At 43.4% G+C, this 20545-nt stretch overlaps 2 protein-coding genes across 2 annotated transcripts; both read right to left on the reverse strand.

The window, feature by feature from the left end:
* Positions 1-592: 592 nt before the first annotated feature.
* Positions 593-8046, reverse strand: LOC129329792 (EF-hand calcium-binding domain-containing protein 4A-like). The gene is made up of 3 exons (XM_054979430.1): positions 7982-8046; positions 1379-1607; positions 593-783 (listed from the first exon to the last, which is right to left on the reverse strand). Exons 2-3 carry the CDS (start codon positions 1580-1582, stop codon positions 658-660), a joined length of 330 nt encoding a protein of 109 aa, XP_054835405.1. The 5' UTR covers positions 1583-1607; positions 7982-8046; the 3' UTR covers positions 593-657.
* Positions 8047-9814: 1768 nt separating this feature from the next.
* On the reverse strand, positions 9815-19765 carry CDKN1A (cyclin dependent kinase inhibitor 1A). Its single transcript, XM_054980926.1, has 3 exons — positions 19709-19765; positions 13240-13639; positions 9815-12520 (listed from the first exon to the last, which is right to left on the reverse strand). The coding sequence occupies exons 2-3, from the start codon at positions 13628-13630 to the stop codon at positions 12471-12473; spliced, it is 441 nt and encodes a 146-aa protein (XP_054836901.1). The 5' UTR covers positions 13631-13639; positions 19709-19765; the 3' UTR covers positions 9815-12470.
* Between the last annotated feature and the right edge of the window lie 780 nt (positions 19766-20545).

Raw genomic sequence — 20545 nt, forward strand, 5'->3', positions numbered from 1 at the left:
AGAATAGAAACAAGACTATTTCCCCATATACACCCCACTGTGACAATGCCTTGTGCCATTTAAAAAGCCATGTGTTTTAGTCTGATTTTAATTGTGGATTATTTATCCGGAATTTTGAGGCTTTGTACTCCCCCTTCCTGTATAATTTCTGCACAGGCGTACACATTGAAGAGAAGGAACAACAATTTAGTCATAATCCCTCACCTTCCCCCTCCATTAAAATGGCTATACTCCCTAGATTATATATGGACAATATCCCCCTTTGTCACTAAAACATCACTGGTGGGAGTATCATGTAAAGGCTAAAATGTGCTTATGAATTTCAACGATTGTATGAAAAATCTCATAGTGGGCAGCTGAATGGCATTTTGAACAGATGTAGTCCTAATGAAATCAACTAGATTACACCAACGTGGATGGTAATTGTGTGGTTCTTCTGTGAGCCAATAGAACCCTTGTGTTCTGAAGCTGGACAGTTTACCCTTAGCTGTGGGCTAACGGTTTGGTTAAAGTGCACGATCCAGTCACACATTGCAAAGTCGCGTTTTACCCTTTCTAATTTCCTTTGCAAGTGATGGCCTGCATGCACCTCAGCTCAGAATATGGACCTTACTACCTTAACATTAGCACAACCAGTCCACTATGTAGCATTCTAAACTAATGCATACTGAGCCCTGCAATGAACTCCTGAATGGTTAGGTATCCCTGGCCATCAGAATCAAGGCCATCAAAGACCAGCTCCAGCTCTTCTGTGCTCCAGGGTAAGTCTTCCTCTTTCAATTTCTGAAAACAAGACAAATGTCAAATTAGATCTGAGCTATATTTCTTTCAAACCACTTATAAAAGCAGCCTCATGACACCCAAAGAGCTGTAGCAATCCAAACCAAAGTTGTTTGCAACCATGCTGGTCCAAATCAAAGTCCAAAACCAAAACACAATCTGTATAATACTTTTTATTGGGACCAACTAAAATGTGTGCAAGCTTTCTAAGTTCACTAGAACTCTTAATCAGGTTAGATGGCACAATATAGAAAAGAAGTGGAGGAAAAGGGCATGATCTTAAGATCTGTTCTTGCCAGCATTCCTGTGCATAATGCTGGTAGACATGTAGATTTAAAGTGGTGCTGTTGGTACCTGGTAGCACCTGTGTAGAAATCCACCCCTCAAAAGCACTGAGGCTCTTAAGTGCACTATGGCAATGGGTTCCCCCTCTCATTTTCACAGAATGGTCCAATCTACGGCAGCCAAGATCAGGATTTTTGAAAGGTACTTGCTCATTCTTTACTAACCCATGTTATGCCTGGTGCTTCCCCTGGAAGGCTCTCATTTATTGCTTCAAATGGCCTACCAAAATAGATAGTCCATACCACCAACTTACCTGCATATCCACACGTGTAATAACACCCTTTTTGTTCTCATCACATTCCTGAAAGAAGTCCTGAATCTTTTTCAATATTTCAGAAGGGAATAGCTCTTCTTCCAAAATCGGAGACATTTGCATGCTTCTGTATCTGCCTTTTCTTTTCTTCCAATGACTTGATCCAAACTTTCTGTTTTTAGGAAGCATTCTCTGCTTATCCATGGCCTTCCCAGAAGTTGTCTCAGTCCTTTGAAAAAAAAGTGTGGGGGGGAGGGCATTACACTTTTTAAATCTCTTCAGTGAGCTCAGATGCATTGATAACATCACACAATATTTGCAACACTGGATTGCATAAACACTCTCCTCAGTTATCTTGAAGTAGTAGACATTTATTTAAGAATTTCTATCCGTGCGTTCAGCTTAAATTACAAAGGTAGCTAACAATAAGAGATTAAATAAGGATTAAAAAACCCAACTAATATACAAAATACAATAAAATTCATAATGGCAGAAACACCACAACTAGCAGAAAACTGTGCAATCCATTAAAAAACACAGGAGAATACAATTGGTTTCATAAATGGAGTCAAAGTGGGTGCCAACTGAGTGTCTTTGAATTTCATTACTAGGGTGCCGCTACTATGAAGACAGTTCTACCCAGAGGAGCAGGGCTTCTGCTATGAATCTTAAAGTATGGGCAGGTTCATATAGGAGTAGACAGAGCTGCAACTCTATACAAAATTGGTATATTTCACTTCTTGTTTGCTCAGAGACATGCTCTTCTAAACCAGCCTTGTAAATATCTCACACCAATGTCACAAAAGAAAAACAAGAGAGAACCATTTCCCTTCCAGTTTATAAAGTCTTCACTATCTGATCATTTGTGGAAGACACTTGCCTGTTACTAGCTGCCTAGCTCTTTCAGATTTATACATTGTTCCTAGTTAAACTTGGTGTCTTAGATCATGCCTTTTCTCACAACACAACACCAAGAATCCTCTTCTGCCCCGATCATGCTGGTAAAAGAAAATGGGAAGAATCAGGCATCCTGATGACAACCTCTGCAGATGCAGAGAGGAGAGGATACATCTCTGTGTTATATTGTACTATTTCCAGGATTCTTTAGGGCTTAAAGGTAAAGGTGCAAGCACCGAGTCATTACTGACCCATGGGGGGGGGCGTCACATCACAACGTTTTCTAGGCAGACATTTGTTACGGGGTGGTTTGCCATTGCCTTCCCCAGTCATGGCTTAAGAGACTATTTTTTAGGCTTGTAGTGGTAGGCTAAGATTTAAAAAAAATTCCAATTGTACAGAATTTTGCTTTAGAAATTAAGTTTTGTGCAGCTCAAAAGCATACGACTGCCTTTGCTAACTAAGTGGGGACCAATCATCATCTTATATACTGATAGCCAAGTGGCCCTGATCTGTGGATACTTAAATCCAGAGACTGAAACAATGAACAGACAAAAATCTTTCTACAAATGTGAAAAATGCCCTAGGTTTACAGAAAAATCTGAAATCTAACAATAAAACACACAGGCACGCATGCACACACACACACACACACACACACAGAGAGGAGGGTTTAAAAAACTCCAAAATGACAAAACATCTATACTGGTCCCAATTTGTTTCTGGGACCAATTCAAGGTGTTGGTATTGACTTTTAAAACCCTGTACGGGACCAGCATTCCTTGAGGGATGCCTTCTACAATATGAACCTACTTGTTCACTCCAGTCATCTTCAAAGATCCTGCATCAGGTGCCCCTGCCATCTGAGGGTAGACAGGTGGCAACCTGAGAAAGGGCCATCTCAGTCATGGCACCAAAATTTTAGAACTCCCTCCCCAGAGACATTCACCTGTCCTTCTCTATAGCTGTCTTCCAACAGCAAGTGAAGATTTTTTTGTATACCCTCTATAACTATTATCGGCCCTCCTCCTTGTTCTTGGTGTTGTGTATTTGTGTGTGTGTTATCGAATTATTTTATACTGATGTATTGTCGAAGGCTTTCACGGCCGGAGAACGATGGTTGTTGTGGGTTTTCCGGGCTGTACTGCCATGGTCTTGGCATTGTAGTTCCTGACGTTTCGCCAGCAGCTGTGGCTGGCATCTTCAGAGGTGTAGCACCAAAAGGCAGAGATCTCTCAGTGTCACAGTGTGGAAAAGATGTTGGCAGGTCATTTATATCTACTCAGGAGGGGTGGGGTTGAGCTGAGTCATCCTGTAAGAGTTTCCCAGGGTGTGGAATGCTAATGGCGGGAGGCTTCACTGTAACAAAACACTCTATACCCGACAATAGCCCTGCAGAGAAGATTAGCACATCAAGCACCAATCCATATGCAAAAGAACCTCCTCAGGATACAGTGAAGCCTCCCGCCATTAGCATTCCACACCCTGGGAAACTCTTACAGGATGACTCAGCTCAACCCCACCCCTCCTGAGTAGATATAAATGACCTGCCAACATCTTTTCCACACTGTGACACTGAGAGATCTCTGTCTTTTGGTGCTACACCTCTGAAGATGCCAGCCACAGCTGCTGGCGAAACATCAGGAACTACAATGCCAAGACCACGGCAATACAGCCCGGAAAACCCACAACAACCATTATTTTATACTATTTTAAATTCTGTTTAACTGGTTCAAAATGTAGCTCTAAGAAATGGATGCCCTTTGTGACCATTGCTAGGCAGCCACAATAGTTTTGTCAGTTGTGACCAACTGCACTTGAAAACTGGTTTCCTAAGTGCAGCAATCAGAGAGCTGGGTGAAGCAAGTGGTGGGGTGGGGGTGGGGTTTGAAAGCAAGCCTTTCCATGCCACTTGCAAGTGGCACGAAAAGGGTGGCTTTAAATTTCAAATGCCCCGCCACTTGCTTCACCCCATGGGAGGGGGAGGAGGCTCCCCCTCCCATCAGGTGAAGCAAGCTCAGGGCATTTGAAACTTAAAGCCACCCTTTTCGTGCCACTTGCAAGTGGCATGGAAAGGCTTGCTTTCAAACGCCCCACCATTTGCTTTGCCCCATGGGAGGGGGAGGAGGCTCTCCCTCCCATCAAGTGAAGCAAGCATGGTGCGTTTGAAACTTAAAGCCACCCTTTTTGTGCCACTTCCCTCCTCCCCCTCCCACTGGGGAAAAAAAAGCAGCAGGACGGGAAGTTTAAAGCAACACTTTTCTTGCCCCTTGAAAGCAGCAAGTAAAGTGTTGCTTTGAGCTTTGGTGTGCTCTGTAAAGATTCCCGAGTGTCCTGTGTGCTAGCTACCAAGCACGATGGACGAATGAACTGGACAATAGCTAAACTCACCCCTACCCACAACTAGAGATGGGCATGAACCGGGGGAAAACTGAACCATGCGGTTCGTGGTTCGTCATATTTCATGAACCACAAACTTTCACAAACCTGCCCCTGGTTTGCAAACCAGTGTGTTTGGTTCGTGAAAACCAAACATCCGGGTCAGAAAATCATCATTTCTGGGTCAGCGGAAGGTCTGCAGGAAGTCCATCCCCTGTTGCCTAGGAAACTGATTGATTGGCACTAGGCTGTCTGCAGTCACGAACCAAAAAACGAACCAAACAAACCAGCCTAAAGTTTGTAGCGGTTCGTCAAAAATGTGATCTCACGAACCGCGGTTCTCGAACCATGAACCAGCCTGGTTCATGCTTAATTTGGGTTTGTATTTCGGTTCATGCCCATCTCTACCCACAACAACCACACCTCAGAGGATACTTCACTTACGTAAATGTACTGTTGGTATATATGAACCTGCAATCTACTGGCAAAAAATGCTAATTGGATAAATTTGCTGAAAACTGAATTAACTTTAAACAGAAACTGTGTTTTTAAACCCAAGGGTTTTTAAAAAAAATTATTTATCTTGTAAGCTTTGGGGTACAAAATCAACTCATAAATATTTTAGATAAATAAAATATTTGCAGGGGTGTCAATATTTGCAGGGGTGTCAAACAGCTCTCAGGGGGCCCAAACAGGCTTTGTTAACCTGACATTGAGAACATTATCCATGATTAATTAGTTTCAGATTAAGCTTTCTTAGTTCATTTGAGAATGGAAATTAAAGCATGAGAGGCCAACTGATACCTTGTTGATAATGACAATCATCATCAAAACCTTAAGATGACCAAGCCCATAGCAAACAGTTTATTACTCAGCTTTCAAGCTGTTTGCCAAGAGCACTGGTGATCTGGAGGTTACGCTGATGTGATAGGACTAACTCCAGGCTAGAAAATCAGAAGCTTTTGTTTCTAGTTGTAGCAAAGCCTTAAGCTTTTTATTCCATATGTTCTGTGGCTTCATTATGCCTTTATTTCTAGAGCTTCCACAGCCAGACATCCCACAGGAAAAAAAATTACTGAATTGTCCATGCATTTTTGATGATACTGCCGATGTGCACTGTGCTTTGCAGGCAGAATGACAATCTTCACAAAACCCTTTTATGATGCTAAAGTCAGCACAGAAGGATGTTTTCCCTTTTCCTCCATTCCAGGTGGGCCAGTGGGTTTCTTGAATAGATGTCTGAAATTATCAGTAGACTAGAGGGGGGTAAATAAACAAACTGAATCTAGACAAGTCTAGCAAGTGATGGGATAGCCCACTGGGGATAAACAACATAACAGCTGACTGGGAAAATGTCCATCCTTGATGGTATCACACTTTCCCTTAAAGGAAATGGGGGTTGGTTAAGGTTATTCCTCTACCTAGCATTGCTCCTGAGCTCTGGCATGGCAGCTGTGGCCCAGAATGCATTTTACTAACTGCAACTGGTTCATAAGCTGCACCCCTTTTGGAAGCTAGAGATCTGGTGATTGTCATTCATGTCTTAGTGACTTTCAGATAAGATAAACAATGCAAGGGGTTATTCATGAAGATGGTTTAAGCAACTGCAGCTTGTACAAAATGTTCCATATACTCATTAACCAGTACTAGTTGGCAAGAACATATTACATCTGTGCTGATATCTGCATACCAGCTTGTTTCCAAGCCATGGTGTTGTTCTTGATCTTTAAAGCTCTAAATATCTGGACTTTCCGAATTTCAGGGAGTACCTTCTCCTTTTTGATAAGTTTTTGTTCCGACTGGCATCTGAGAATTAATAGGAGAGTTTTACTGTTGCTTTAACAGTTTTAAATTGCTACTGCATACTATTTTAATGGATTTTTTTGCTGATGTAATGTTTGTAACTTACAAATTGTGAGTGATTGTTGCTGTCAGAAAGCAGTCAAAAATATTGTAAATGAGTACATTTCCTTGACCAGAGGCACAGATGGAAGAAGCAACGGACCCTAAGACAGAAACCAAACAGGAAGCAAAGCCAGAATGTTACTTTAACCCCTCACAGGGTTCTGCTAATTCTCAACATCCATGAAATTTCAGAAGCGAACATCCCTGCTAAATACTGTTACCAGGTTACTAGAGTAGATAATGCAATATGGACTAAAAATGCTCAACAACCTGAACAAAAACGAAAGTTCTCACTTGCCACTTATATGAATTCAGTTACCAGCCCAAAAGGAATGCCCAAAGAGCACCTATGAACTTTCTGTAAATGTGATGCACAAACACTCTATATGGCACTAGGTTTGTCGAATTTTTTTTCTTAGTGGGAGCTCTGTGCTTTTGACAGCTGCATGACAAGCAGAAATTCAGCAGGTAAAGCTTTTCCTGGCATGGAGACAGTGATAAAAATTACACTTGCTGATGTTCTGCTTGTCAGGCAACTATTAAAAGACTGTTAGTAGGAGCTTCTAGCACTCAGTATTTCCACATTTAATAATTAAACCCATCTCCCAAAAGATAAACAGAAGCTTATATAGAAGACAATATGTTTACTGGTAAAGGAAAAAAGCCTGCTTAGATGATCCACTGACAGAAATTAAGTATTTGCAAAGTTATAAAAAGCAGCAAAAGACAGTAGAGACCCCCTCACGTCTGCAGGAGTATACCGTATACGCTGCAGCTGTGGACAAGTTTACATCGGGACCACAAAGCGTAGCATCCAGACAAGAATAAAAGAACATGAAAGACACTGCAGACTTGGACAACCTGAAAAATCAGCAGTGGCTGAACATATCCTAACTCAAACAGGGCACAGTATCTTATTCCAGGACACCAAAATACTGGACAACACTTCCAACTACTTTGTCAGACTGCACAGGGAAGCCATTGAAATTCACAAGCATAAGCAAAACTTCAACAGGAAAGAAGAAACCTTAAGAATGAACAGAGCATGGTTTCCAGTTCTGAAAAACACCAGGCTAACAAAACATTCTATCCCCGACAATAGCCCTGCAGAGAAGATTAGCACATCAAGTACCAATCCATATGCAAAAGAACCTCCTCAGGATACAGTGAAGCCTCCCGCCATTAGCATTCCACACCCTGGGAAACTCTTACAGGATGACTCAGCTCAACCCCACCCCTCCTGAGTAGATACAAATGACCTACATCTTTTCCACACTGTGACACTGAGAGATCTCTGTCTTTTGGTGCTACACCTCTGAAGATGCCAGCCACAGCTGCTGGCGAAACGTCAGGAACTACAATGCCAAGACCACGGCAATACAGCCCGGAAAACCCACAACAGCCATTATAAAAAGCACTTACCATTCTGCAGCACTTGAGAGGTTTTCAGTTGCTGTAAAGTGCAGGACACCTCATCTTAAATAGTTTCCCTTAATTGTCCAAGCAGAAGTTGGCAAACTGCACAAGAGGGAGGTCACTGTGGTTTCTGACAGATTTCACCAACACAAAGAAGGCATCTTCCTTCTTGCTCAACTCATCTGTCTGCTGTTGACTTAGCTAGGATTGTGTTCTGAGAATTCATCTGTTTATATATCCAAGATTTTCTTAAAATTCTGTTTGCTTTGTGACTTTTATGCAAGAAAAAAAACTACTTTAAAAGGTAACGTTTGTGCTAAGATGAACATCAAGACCAGGTATCAAAAGGGATTTTTATCTTAAATGCTGAGAGTTAACCACTTTTTAATTGTGTAGATATGTTAAAGCCAACAAAGTTAGTGTTTTGACTGTTCTACAAATCTGGGACAAATTCAACTCATCCCATATAAAGTTTAATGGTTTATGGGACAGTGAGAGATGCAGAAATACTATTACATTAGCAAGATTAAGGCCATCTTGAATATAACCTTCTTTGATGCAAACCAGAATCAGGCTAAAGGCCTGCCGAATAAATAGGTTTGAAATGCCTACTGAAAATATTTTGCATTTTCTATAAACTGCTGCAATCTCATGTGACATATATACAAATATTTGGCAACAAAGATTAATTCATTACCAAGCTGTTACTTGTCAAGTATGCGTTATTAGCCACTTCTGCTGAGCAAACATTTAAATAATTGCAACGGTGTTCCAACTAACAAGGAGGATGTATAATCAGTGGTGCATTCTATAGCATCAATAGTTCCATGGTTTCACCATCTGAACCTTGTTCCTAGATCATGAAAGAGCTGTATTTGCCAGTGCATATCATCATAACCCTGGATAGTATTCCTTTTGCCCTCCAAGCTAGAACAGGGTGTCATTTTATGTGCTTGCATGCCCTCCTCCATTAACTTCGCTTAAGTCCTTTGACATGCCCTGGAATATTCAGAAATATACCTGATTCTCACGGATTCTTCCTAGCTATCTCCCAAATCCAACCAGGCAAAATGAATTTTCTACACAGAACTAGGGCACTAAGAGAAGCTGCACTTGATAAAATGTTCATGCAAGTGTGTGATCTTACTTCTACATAGACACTCTGTCTTTCTCTTCATTTCCTGTTCTGTCAAGCTTCCAGTTTCTCATGTCTTTGCACCCTGCTCCCTGCCCCACAGACATCCCTGCCTCTAAGTCATCTCCCCTTTAATTTTCCTTTGCCCCTCAGTTTTTTCATATATAGCTTGTCAGATTTTTTAATTTGGCTGCCCTATCAGTTCTTGTCCCTAGACCTGTTTTAAAGCTTTTTCCAGCTGCACTTAAATTCCATTTCTTGACAATTAAGGTTTGCAAACTACCAAGAGAAATTATTTCAGAAGTCAGAATGCTTGGGGCTATTCCATGACATCACAGCAATCCAATGGATGGGAAGGCTTTACTGCTATAGAAGTTGTTACCCTGGAGAAGACCATGGCTAATGTAGCACTGCCATGATATTCCAATAACTATTCTATTGAGAATATACATCCCTGCAGATAAGGTAATGTATTTTAATATGCAAATAGGACCCATGTTAAATAATTACACATGTCCTTTCCTCTGCTTTTCTACATATACAGTAACAGAAGGAATACTACAACTATTCTGTCTACTAAAAAAGCCATCTTTATTTTTTGGAACCAAACCCTGGGCAAGAACCTGTACTGTTCGTAGCATTCAAATTTTGTTCTCCCTCACATGAAGATCATATGAAGTTAATAATGCACAAACACACACAAGTAGTACTCCACGGTGAAGTCATTTTATTTTTACACTATTTAATACAGCAGCATTATATTCACAAACAGATTAGTGCTGACAGTATCATAGCATTACCCTGAATGCAAAAGTGCAATGGTTAAAGTGGCCAGGCCACAGCTGCTTTAGCCAAAATGCTCAGGCAGCCACAGGAAAATTTAGTAGCTTTTTTTTTTTTTTAAAAAGTGCCCATGTCTGTACTTCTGTCAGGATAGCTCTTGCGCCATACACTGTTGTGTGGTATGGAATGCCACACATTTCTCCATCCAAACCCCAATGGGCTTCTGTATTGGAAGGGTACTTGCAAAGCAACCTTCTGAACCACCTTACAAACCCATCCTTCATGCTCAAGGAGTTGCATGAAGCAGAGCTACTTTTGAGATCTTGCTCAAAAACACAAGGTATTTTTATATGTTCCATAACATATGTCTGGTAGTGTTTCAGCTCCAGCAGCTATATCATTCCCTCCACCATTCCCCCAGCAATGCACAAGATGCTTGACCCTGTCCCCCATTTCACATCCTGCCTAGACTATGAGAAGGGGGCACACTGCAAAAAGGAGGCAAAACAAAGCACACCTGTATTGTCTGTCAAAGATAAAGCTGTACAAATCAGAAACTGTTATCCCCCACTATTTTTCCCTGCAACATAAAAGCAGTCAAGTGGAATGTACCTTTCAGTAACCACAAAAAGGGGGAGGGGCTTCAGAGGTTTACAGTTTGCTTCCGACTTCCAGCTCCTCCTCTTTTCATTAAGGAGGAAGTTCTTCATAAAGCACAGCCACTGATAACAGAGCTTCCATGATATGGACAGAAAGGAATACTGCCCCATGCTGCAAGCATGAACAACAAAAACAGCCTACTGCAAACAGGCAAGACACAGTTAACAGTTGTGGCTTGCACTGTGCCACTTGAGATGTGGGCCCTCAATTTCTAAAGCCTTCGTTTCAAAGGTCAGTATTAAACTCTGAGATTTTGACAATCAGACACCAGCAGCAAACAAAGCATCCACCTCAAGCTCAGAGTGAAACACTCTGAATCCACTTCTCACATTGAGAAAATAGGGCTGGAGTGTAAGAGGTAAGTGCCAATTTCCTCAATAAGCTTAAAATGCCCTGTTCTTTCAGCACAGCTGGCCAGAATTTAGGTAACTCTGGAAGTTAATGAAAGCCTCTAGGACTAAACGCTTTATCATCCCAAGCATAGGGGTTTTGGAAGGGGATAAGTCATGAGAACTGAAAGCCCTGGCAGTGCCACAACCACCCCAGCTGCCATCCATTGTGTTTTAGAGTTTAAAACAATTAAGGCCAAAGGATACATTGGTAGAGATCTGTACTATACAAAACCCAGGTTGAGTGACTACACTGGAGAAACTATCCCAATACTTTTTAAACAAAAGAAGCTCAGAGAGGGTATTGAGGTATATTTGAGAGACGCATGGCTACATGGGCTAGTGTTACCCATACAAAGTAGGTAATTTGCTCCAAGATTAGTATCCATGATCATACAGAGTTTTGCCTATGAAAAAGCAAGTTCAGGCTGCACAGTAAACAGCATCAACATTATAATGATTAGGTGCTATCTAGTACTGTCTGAGCAAGGAAACATCACCCAGGTATCTATTTGCAAACTATAGCTGTAAGAGTGACTCTACCGCTCACCATAACATGGTTTCTACCTTCAGGAGAGGATGAAATAGCTTGCTAGACTAAGTCGGTCCTTCTCTTCCCTCCCTGCCCCCGTGACAGCTATCATACTAACATACAAGGATAAAGGAGAGTATTATCTTCTAAAGATATTGGCCAGTATCCTACCACCCCATGTATGAACACCTCATTTTCCTACATTCCTCTCTTTGCAGCCGTTCCCCTGAGAAGATCATGCCCAGGGTTATAGGACCACATGGAGAAACAGCTGCATGAGTTGGGAGGGGCTGGAGCAAGGAGAACAAGAAGATGAAATCACTCCTCTTCTGCAAGCCCTGCTCTGCTACTAGCTAAAGAATGGGTCAATTTCATCCATGAGACCAGCCCACTGACCCTCACGGCTCTTCTTCAGCACAAATCCTGCAACCCCAGGAAAGGCTATTCCAGGGGTCAGAAAGCTTCAGAAAAGAAAAAGCACATAGAAAAAGAAGGCAAGTGCCTTTGGTAGAATGCACTCTAATGGTAGAATACAAACAATCTTTTACCTGAGGCAAATATGAAAAACAAATGGCTACTGTGCTAGTAGACAGGATTCACAGCCAGAACTTGCACTGATCCTTCATTGCAAGCATCATGGTAGCTCTCTGCAGTCAGCACATTAAACACATTTCTTCCTCAGCCACATTAAGTCTGTTTTAAAGATAAGGCTTTACAATACTACATTGCACATAAGTCTCCAGTGCTATTCATAAATAAGAGAAGGAGATCTACAATCTTCTCAGGTGTTATATTCACTAAACAGTTTTATGAAATACAACAGATTGGCAAGAGTCTTCAGAGCAAACGTCCCAAATTCCGATTAACTGCTCCTTCAAACACTCATCTCGGTGATTCCACTGGATGTTGAGCCCAAGTAGGCCATTTCAGCTACTAATAGCAAAAACAGCATCTTCAACAAAGAAACTGTAGAAGGATTTCGGTTGCTTTGCAGTATCATGGATTTGCTTTGTATGGGATAGTTCTCCGCTTTGAGCTGTAGAAGTCTGGAAATGAACAGAAAGAAACTGAACTTATGAAGCAAGGTGCCCAACAAGTATTGATACCTGGAAAGAGCAGATTTAAGGGCACCTGTCAACCAGCCAAGGCCTTGAAAACTTCAACTACGCCCTGGATGTAGTATGACTTTCAGGTCATCCAATGGCAAAATCTTATTTTCCTTCCTATAGAGAGTCCCCCACCACACATACTCACTCTTGTCTATTTCGGCTGCATGCCATCCACAATCCTCACAACTGAACTTCTATCATCTCACCTGCTAGCATCACACAAGGGTCTTTGGGTAAGAATAGTGAAATGCTGCAGTATTCCTTTAGTACACAAGAGCCAGCTATGGTTACAAGCTGAAATACCTTTGCCCCAGATATTCTCCTCAGAGAGCCAATATTCAGTGTGCACTTAACCACCTTTGAGTATTTCAATTTTTACACTTATTGTAATCAACAGTGGACATGCACCAATGCTCAGTATATGGCAGGAGTCACACAAGATACTGGCTTTTGTAGGCATATTACTAGTCAGGAAACATCCCTTTAAGAGATGAGAAAACATGGAATTTGCATATCGAATTCAAGGCTTTAAAATCTGAATTTGAAGCCGACGCATTTCAATGTCTTTTGAAATTCCAGTTCAGTTATAGATATTGCCATTGATAATGGTTAGCTCCATGAACAGCTGAACACCACCAAAGCTGGCACCCTCTTACCTTTAATGCTCGTCTGCTTCCGTTTCAACTGTCTTGAGGACTCAGCCTCAAGACTCCCCTGCCCAGGATTGTCCATCTTCTCATGCCTCTTGAGAAGCACTGGGGCGCTCAGGCTCTTGTCTCCAGCACAACTGTTCTCCTTCGAATAGCTCAGCAGATCTTGAGGAGACAAGACATTGATATGCGAGATCTTCTCCCACCTGTAGTCCCCTTCAAGTGGGGTTTCTGTTTCAAAGTCAAAATTCCACCTTCGCTGGGCCTCCTCCCACTCCGCCTTCATCAAGGACTGGAAGTCATTCTGGAGCTGCTCATGATCAACTGGCCCAAAGAGGTTCCTGCAAGCCTTCCTGCTGCAGGATGGCTGCAGGATGTTACCCTGAGACAGAGGCATCTTCTTCAGCTACAAGGAAGAGAAGCAACATATGGTCACTAGGCAGTTCCTTACAGGACCTGTAGATACATTCCTGGCAAAGAATACACTACGGAACCAATCACAACTAGTCAGACAACATTTGAAACTATTCAAGATTTGTCAGGCTAATCACACAGACCATGGAAGGTGCTCTACAGTGGATATGCCAGTGCTAGCCTGGTTACTCTCTCAGTAGCCTCCATCCCAACAAAGAAAAGTATACTAATAGGTTACAGGATCAAACACCATCATATCTCCCACCCCTATCCTAGACACAGCCCTGGCAAACTCCTCTATCTTGTTGGGAACCATCCCCAGAGTAGAATCGCCAGGTACCAGTCATCAAGAATGGGTTTAATCTATTCAGAAGGGGAAAGGCCCATCTTTAAGATCAAATCTTTTGCCAGGTGCAAAGCTCTACTCTGTATCCTGTACTTACTTATTGCAGGGCTGGAATGCTAATCAATTGACCAAATATTCTCAACTCACCACCAATTACTTAACTGTGGTCGAACACTCTCAAATATTTCAGGAAGACAAGAACTCTACTATTCAGACAACAACTTTACAAAAGAGAACTTCCACCATGGTTCCCTTTCTTTACAAGGCCGCAGTACCAGCTGCCTCCTAGTCCTGTAGCAGGGAGAAGCAAATATTTAAAAATTCTCCAAATGACCACCTATTCTAATTATTTTAATGGTAGCTGTTGCTCTGTTTTATTTCTATTTAAAGTACTGATGGTTGACCTTGATACAGCAAGATGAAAATTGGAAGACATCTATAAACATGAACAAATACTATTTAGTTTCAATCCATTCGATTTTCAAAGCTATCATTTTATTGTTCATAGTAACAGTTAACTTGGTTTGATGTAAATTAGCACAAGTATCAACCCTATTTTATATACTTATTCTAAATAAAGGTAATTCTTTAAAAATGATTTGGCCAAGTATTTTAATCAGTCAAATGCCAGCCTCTTGTTTTTAAATCTTAAAGCTTGACTGTTGCATTGTATCCAAATATTTAAAATTCCGACTCACTCCAAATGCTGTGGTGTTAATCTTACTGTTTGAGCAGTGGTTCTTAACCCACTACTGCCTACTAAGTATGCACATCATCACTGGATGCCCTCCAAGCCACAAAAAAAAAGGCAACTTTATTTGAATATCAAACACCTCAGGCATACAATTTTTATTTGAGCCTGACTGACACTTTGAGAACCTGTTTCTCCTTGTTTTGTTGCTATTATAGTATCCCCTCTTATTTCTGGAAGCTTATCATACACATACTTGATCTCAGGGATTGAGGAGTGTATTTGTTTTTTGCCCCAGCTGGGAAGAAGTATTGCTGTTTGATTCCCATTTCTTAATGGCCTACAGGAGAAGTCAGAGTTTAATCTTCAAGGCAGAGTAAACACAGGCTGCCAGAAGTCATGCAAATGGGAAGAAGCTCCCCCAAACCCCTTTTGCCTCCATTTGTCCCCCAACATTCTGAATGCCCATCAAGATTTGTAATAACAATTAAGAGCAACAGTTAAGAGTTACTGTGCTCGATGTTAGGACCATGCAAAGGCTAGTCTACATCTCCCCAGAGGCACACAGAAGAGACAAATCTATTAACGCATCCGCCTATAGTTATGCAAGCTCTGTTATGGCAGTGTTGGACATTTTGTACTAAGTATCTGTTTAAGAAGCATAAGGTTGCTTAGGACAACTAGTTTTGTCACATTTCCAAGCAAACTTGTAACATTAGCAAGTTAACACTACTTGCTAAACAGATATCGCCTAAATCATCCTGTTTCAGTATGCATCATAATTGTACCAATCTACAGAGAGCCACTAAAGGCTTCAAAGGGGCTTAGTGTACATAATTTAAATCTACACAGGTAGATGGAGAGTGAAACACTGGTTTAGCATACCCAATGCACTCAACCTATACAGAACTAGTCTTTTGATCTCTACTGCACTTAATTTTTGCCCATCTGCACTACAGACAAGTGTGAGCACAAGGCTAATATGGGGGGGGGGGAAACAGTTTTCACTACCAGCCCAAAGATCTCTCACACCATTATCATCTTTCTAAAAGGAAAACCAATGTTCTTAACCAAATGCAGTTGAGAAATCAGGTATCCCATCTAGGCAATCATATAGTCACATTACAAATTTAAACTCTTGAGTGAAAATTGAATGTATGACAATATAAAGTGTTTGGGAGGAACCGTATAGCCTTTTGGAGAATAGCCATCTCTCGCTTCATTTGGGCAATAAGCTTCTAAAATGCACGCTTATAATGTTACCTTCCTCCAAAGTTCAGGTTAGGAAGAGGCAGCAAAGGTTAAAAATAGCAGCATCCTTCATGCTCTCTTTCTAAAGAGCTATGCAGGATGACATCATTGTGAGTTTCTGGCATACCAGAACATGCCCTGGCAGGTATTGTTGATGCTGAGGACAAGCCTCAACTTGAAATCTTGTTAAGTCAACCACTTCAAACCACTGAAGTAGAGTGCCTGCAAAGCAACTGCAGTTTCCACATTCTGACGCCAAGCAAATTTGCTTTCTTAAGAATATGTCACTGGCCAGCCATTGGAATCCACTAAGCATGAAGGATAATACCACAGTTTAAAATGTGAAGTCCCAGTCCCAATCTTGTCAAGTGACATCTGCCCAGTACCTCACCCAAGTTTACACTGTGGAAGAGAACACCACATGACCACTAAAGCAAACAGTAGCTGCAGAAGGTCTCAAACATGCTGAGTCCTAGACCTTAGCCAGCTGGTCTTGTGTGCTGTCATATGCTTCCAATTCACCACTCCAGAGCTAAAAAAAGAAGTGGAGTATCCGTTTTTAATCCTACTCCAAAACAAGTTCTGGCAGGTAGAGTTTTGATGCGCAAGACTGGCCTCAGCTTTCAGTCTGATGCATAATGTGTTGTGATGTATGTGTACACAAACACAGAGACACACAGTCTTTGGCTAACCCGTCTATACAACCAATTTTCTTGCAGTATCTCTGATGTTTCATGGTCATTTGTTTCAGTGAAGTTCTTTATACTGTGGGTATTTGATATCAGAGTTTGGATTGTTCTCTCCCTCACATACAGATACACACATACACATCAAATTCTATAGGTGATTTCACAATTATAACCTCCCAGGAGAGGAGGAGGAATCAGTCTGCCATACAAACTTTCTTTCCTGCTTTCCAGCAGAAGAAAGTAGCAGTTCAAAGTCCAGGGCAAGTTTTAACTTAACATCTTATTCCCAATCACAACTGACCTCTAGCTCCATCCAACTTTTACTCAGATAATAGGGAAGTATTGTTGGGGGGGGTCTCAGATGCTTCGCTAGTGAGTTAGGGACCGTAGACTTCACCACTATGTTGCCTTGCATATTTTCTGTTGCTTTGATTATGTATCCTATATACTACTTGTGCTTCATGTTATCTAATGTCAGTCCTAGAACTGATTATGTTCTGTTTCAGCAATTATTCAACCCTGTATTGGATCCTTGCTAATGCTATGTCTTTGTAAAATCCTATGACATTATGGAAATGTCACTGATACTGATTGTACTAATCTCACACTAAGTAATCCGCCTTAAGTCTCAGTGAGAAAGGCGGACTATAAATGACAAATGACATAACTGTACTTGCCTGTATTCATAGGTAAAAAGGCATTCCTCCCAATCTAACCTTACCTCTAAAGCTGCCTTATACCAAGCTAAATCCTTAGTACAGCAGGGATAAGTGTTGTGTACTTTGGGATCCTGGAGAGGCACTGCTGGTCAGTTACAAGTCTTGTGTATCAACAAATTCCTTAATCTTTATAGATGATGCTGTGGATTGAACCTGGGACCTTCTGCACATAAAGCGCTGAGCTCTACAGGCCCAACCCTTGGCCCACTTTAGGCTAATCACCCTGGAGCAGATACCACTCTATGTTTGACTATATATGACTTTGTATTGGGCTGCATACTGTGACAGGCCTGCAAGATCATCCCCACCACCTTTATGGGTTATCCTAGAACCCTGCAAGGTCTTGCCTTAATAGAACCAACTAGCCACCCACCATCCAGGTGAGTCGACTAAAGGCAGCAGCTTAACTTTCCACACTCCGTGCGGCCGAGTCATTAAATCTCTCCCTGCTGCCATCAGCGCCAGCGAGTTCCCGAAATAAGCGCTAAAGCACGAGTCTCCTCGAAGCCCAAGCCCCCGCCCCAGTCGCCGCGCTCCCCCCCCCCCGCAGCTGCGTCACGTGCCGTGCTGGGAAGTTGCGAAACGGCGCTTGCCACACAGCCCAGAGATACAAACAGCGCTTACTACAACTCCGCCCCACCCCCGTATCCCGCCCAAACGCAACAAAAGCGGTTTCAGGTGCGGGGGGGGGGGGTTTAAAAAGAGTGACGGGGGCTAGCCGGCAAACATGAGGGGCCCGGACCCCAGCGGCGAAGGGCGACTGGAGAAGCGCCTCCGGCGTCCTAGACACCCCCGGTGTGGCTTCTCGAACTCGCCTCGCCGGGCGGAACAGCCAGCGCACAAAAATAAAACGCGGCTCGGAACAAGGAGTTCCCAGAGAGGAGAGAACATTGGCGGGCGCTGCCGACTGGGCAGAGAGTCAAGGTCCGTCCCACCCCGGCAGGGCTCTGCCTTTCCTGCCTCCGAAAGCTCCTCGGGGGCAGGGATCCCTCTCGCCCCCCTCCCCGCTCTTCTCGCAAGGAAGTCACTCGCCCCCTCCGACAGGAAAGCGCCCCGCCAGACGCGTCCTGCGAAATGCGCCGAGCCCAGCCTGGGCTGGGCCTGTCCTCTTACATCAGCCCCAGAGTGACTGTCACTGAGTCACGGCCGCCTGACTCCTCCCGCCGAGCGAGCCCCACACCGCTCGCTCTCCCCGAGGCACGGGCATGCCTCGACAAGCTCCCCTTCTCTGCGAAGCCACCGGCTCCACAGCACCCCTGCCGTCCGGCGCCGGGAGGGCTCCCCGGCCTTTTTCATCGCAGGGCATCGCCCCGCTCCTCTCGCTCACGCACCTTCCAGAAAGGCGCACGGGGACGGCACTCATCCCTCCTTCTCCCCTATTTCTCTTTCGCTATCGGAATCAGCCCCTCGCCGCCTCGCATTTCAGAAAGGAAGGAATCGCGCTGTAAGACGAGCAGCCCCTCTCTTCGAGCCACCCCGAAAGGTTACGTTTCCGTGCAAAAGCGGCAGGTCCCGCGCCTGCTCACGAACGCCCGTTTTTCACCCCAAGAACAACCCTAGTCGAATAATGGCACTGCTGTTAGTCAAGGATCGCTGCCGTTCTCCAAGCTGTGCCCGAAGAGACCAGGCTCCCCGGCCTCAAGGAGCATCATAACTACAGGCACTCTGGGGAGGTGGGTAAAAGCACGATTCCTACATGGCCGCATCAAGATTTGGATCCCCCTCGAAGCTGTTCTTACCATCTTCTGCCTATGCAGCAGATACGAAAACCTCGAACGGAAAGAAAGGAGAATCCGTCCGCGGAGTTCTGCCCCAAGGAGGGGCTAATGAGGGGAAAACAGGTGGAGGGGACGAAGACGCTCCCTTAGAAAAACAAATTAGTCTCAACACCGAGATGAGGATACCGGGGAACCCCGCAGCGATTCGGACAAGCTTAGCCTATTACTTCCCTTTCTCTGCCCAAACACTAATCCCATACTCTCCCATTCTCTGCCCAAACACTAATCCCAATCTTCATATATGGAAAATTGGATAAGCACGGAGAAAAATGCGATACACCACACACAGTGGGCGCGAGATTCCCCCGTAAAAAGGATCAAGAGCATCAAAACAGGTTAGACCCAGACGAGAGGGGCGCACAGCGATACCGCGAAGCGGTATCAAGAGGACTTTTTACCACCACCTGCGAGGCTTTGAGCAACGCCTAAACAGAATTCTACCAAACTACCCAAACGCCATCAATCCGGTTCAGGTGTACTCTCGATAGTTAACCAGTACCACAGTTTTACAAAAACAACCCGAGGGAAAAGGGCCAACAAAGCGGGAAAGAGAGACCGGGAAACCCCAGAGAACAAACAGCGCTCACCTCCCCTGCTGGCGTTCCTCGGCTACCGTAACCAACCAACCCTCTCTCTATAACCGCAGTTCTGACTCCAGAAGGCGGTGGCTGACTACATAAAGCCTGCAAGACTCCTCCCCTTCATGAGTAGGGGGCGGGGCGTTGCCTCCCCTTGCTAATCTCGTCTAATTGCGAGCAGTTGAAGAGAGGAATTTCCAGTGCGTCTTTTTCTTTTCCCTGTCTGCGGTTGACTGCCTGTCATTACTCTCCCCAGGCTCCGGCTTCTAGATACACAATCAGTGCTTGGACAAATTCATTTACGAAGCTAGCAGCGCGAGTTTCTAGCTGTGGAAAGATTCTCGACTCCAACGCAAAGCGTTTTCTCCTGCAAGATTTACAGGGGAAATTTGTTGCCTGGTGTCTACGGTGTTCAGAATCCAAATTCAGTTTTAGTAGCTGTCTTAATACTGTTGAAAGGTGGCAAGACTCGTTCGAGAACAGCTGGAATAAGCGTTTTAATGTCATGTTGAAGACCCCCTAAAGTTATATTGACATGTCCATTGGAAAGGATCGCATCTCTACTAACCAGTGTGTCCTGAACCTCTAAGAGCTGTATGGAAAGGCAAAATTTAGCAGGTGGAGCATACAGGTTCTGTTGTGGGACAATCTTTGGGACTCTTTGAATGTTTGTCACATTCCTGAAGGTGTTTCATTTCAGAATTGGGAAGCAAACTGTATCCCACATTGCTGGATATTGTGTTGTAACAATCAACTACAACAGGATTTTTGCTGATTTTCCCCCAATTTAAACACCATATAAAAGCAGATCATAGGCACTGTTGTGATCTTTCCTCCCTGGCTCTT

This window comes from Eublepharis macularius, chromosome 5, assembly GCF_028583425.1.
Source record: "Eublepharis macularius isolate TG4126 chromosome 5, MPM_Emac_v1.0, whole genome shotgun sequence".
NCBI classification, from domain to species: Eukaryota; Metazoa; Chordata; class Lepidosauria; order Squamata; family Eublepharidae; genus Eublepharis; species Eublepharis macularius.

What these genes read in the sequence shown, in the direction of transcription:
- CDKN1A (XM_054980926.1), bottom strand. Translation starts at nt 13,630, where the DNA reads ATGCCTCTGTCTCAGGGTAACATCCTGCAGCCATCCTGCAGCAGGAAG. An exon ending in GAAGCAGACGAGCATTAAAG is followed by an intron (nt 12,521 to 13,239) that starts GTAAGAGGGTGC and finishes GTTCATTTCCAG; the next exon opens with ACTTCTACAGCTCAAAGCGG.
- LOC129329792 (XM_054979430.1), bottom strand. Translation starts at nt 1,582, where the DNA reads ATGGATAAGCAGAGAATGCTTCCTAAAAACAGAAAGTTTGGATCAAGT. An exon ending in TTACACGTGTGGATATGCAG is followed by an intron (nt 784 to 1,378) that starts GTAAGTTGGTGG and finishes TCTTGTTTTCAG; the next exon opens with AAATTGAAAGAGGAAGACTT.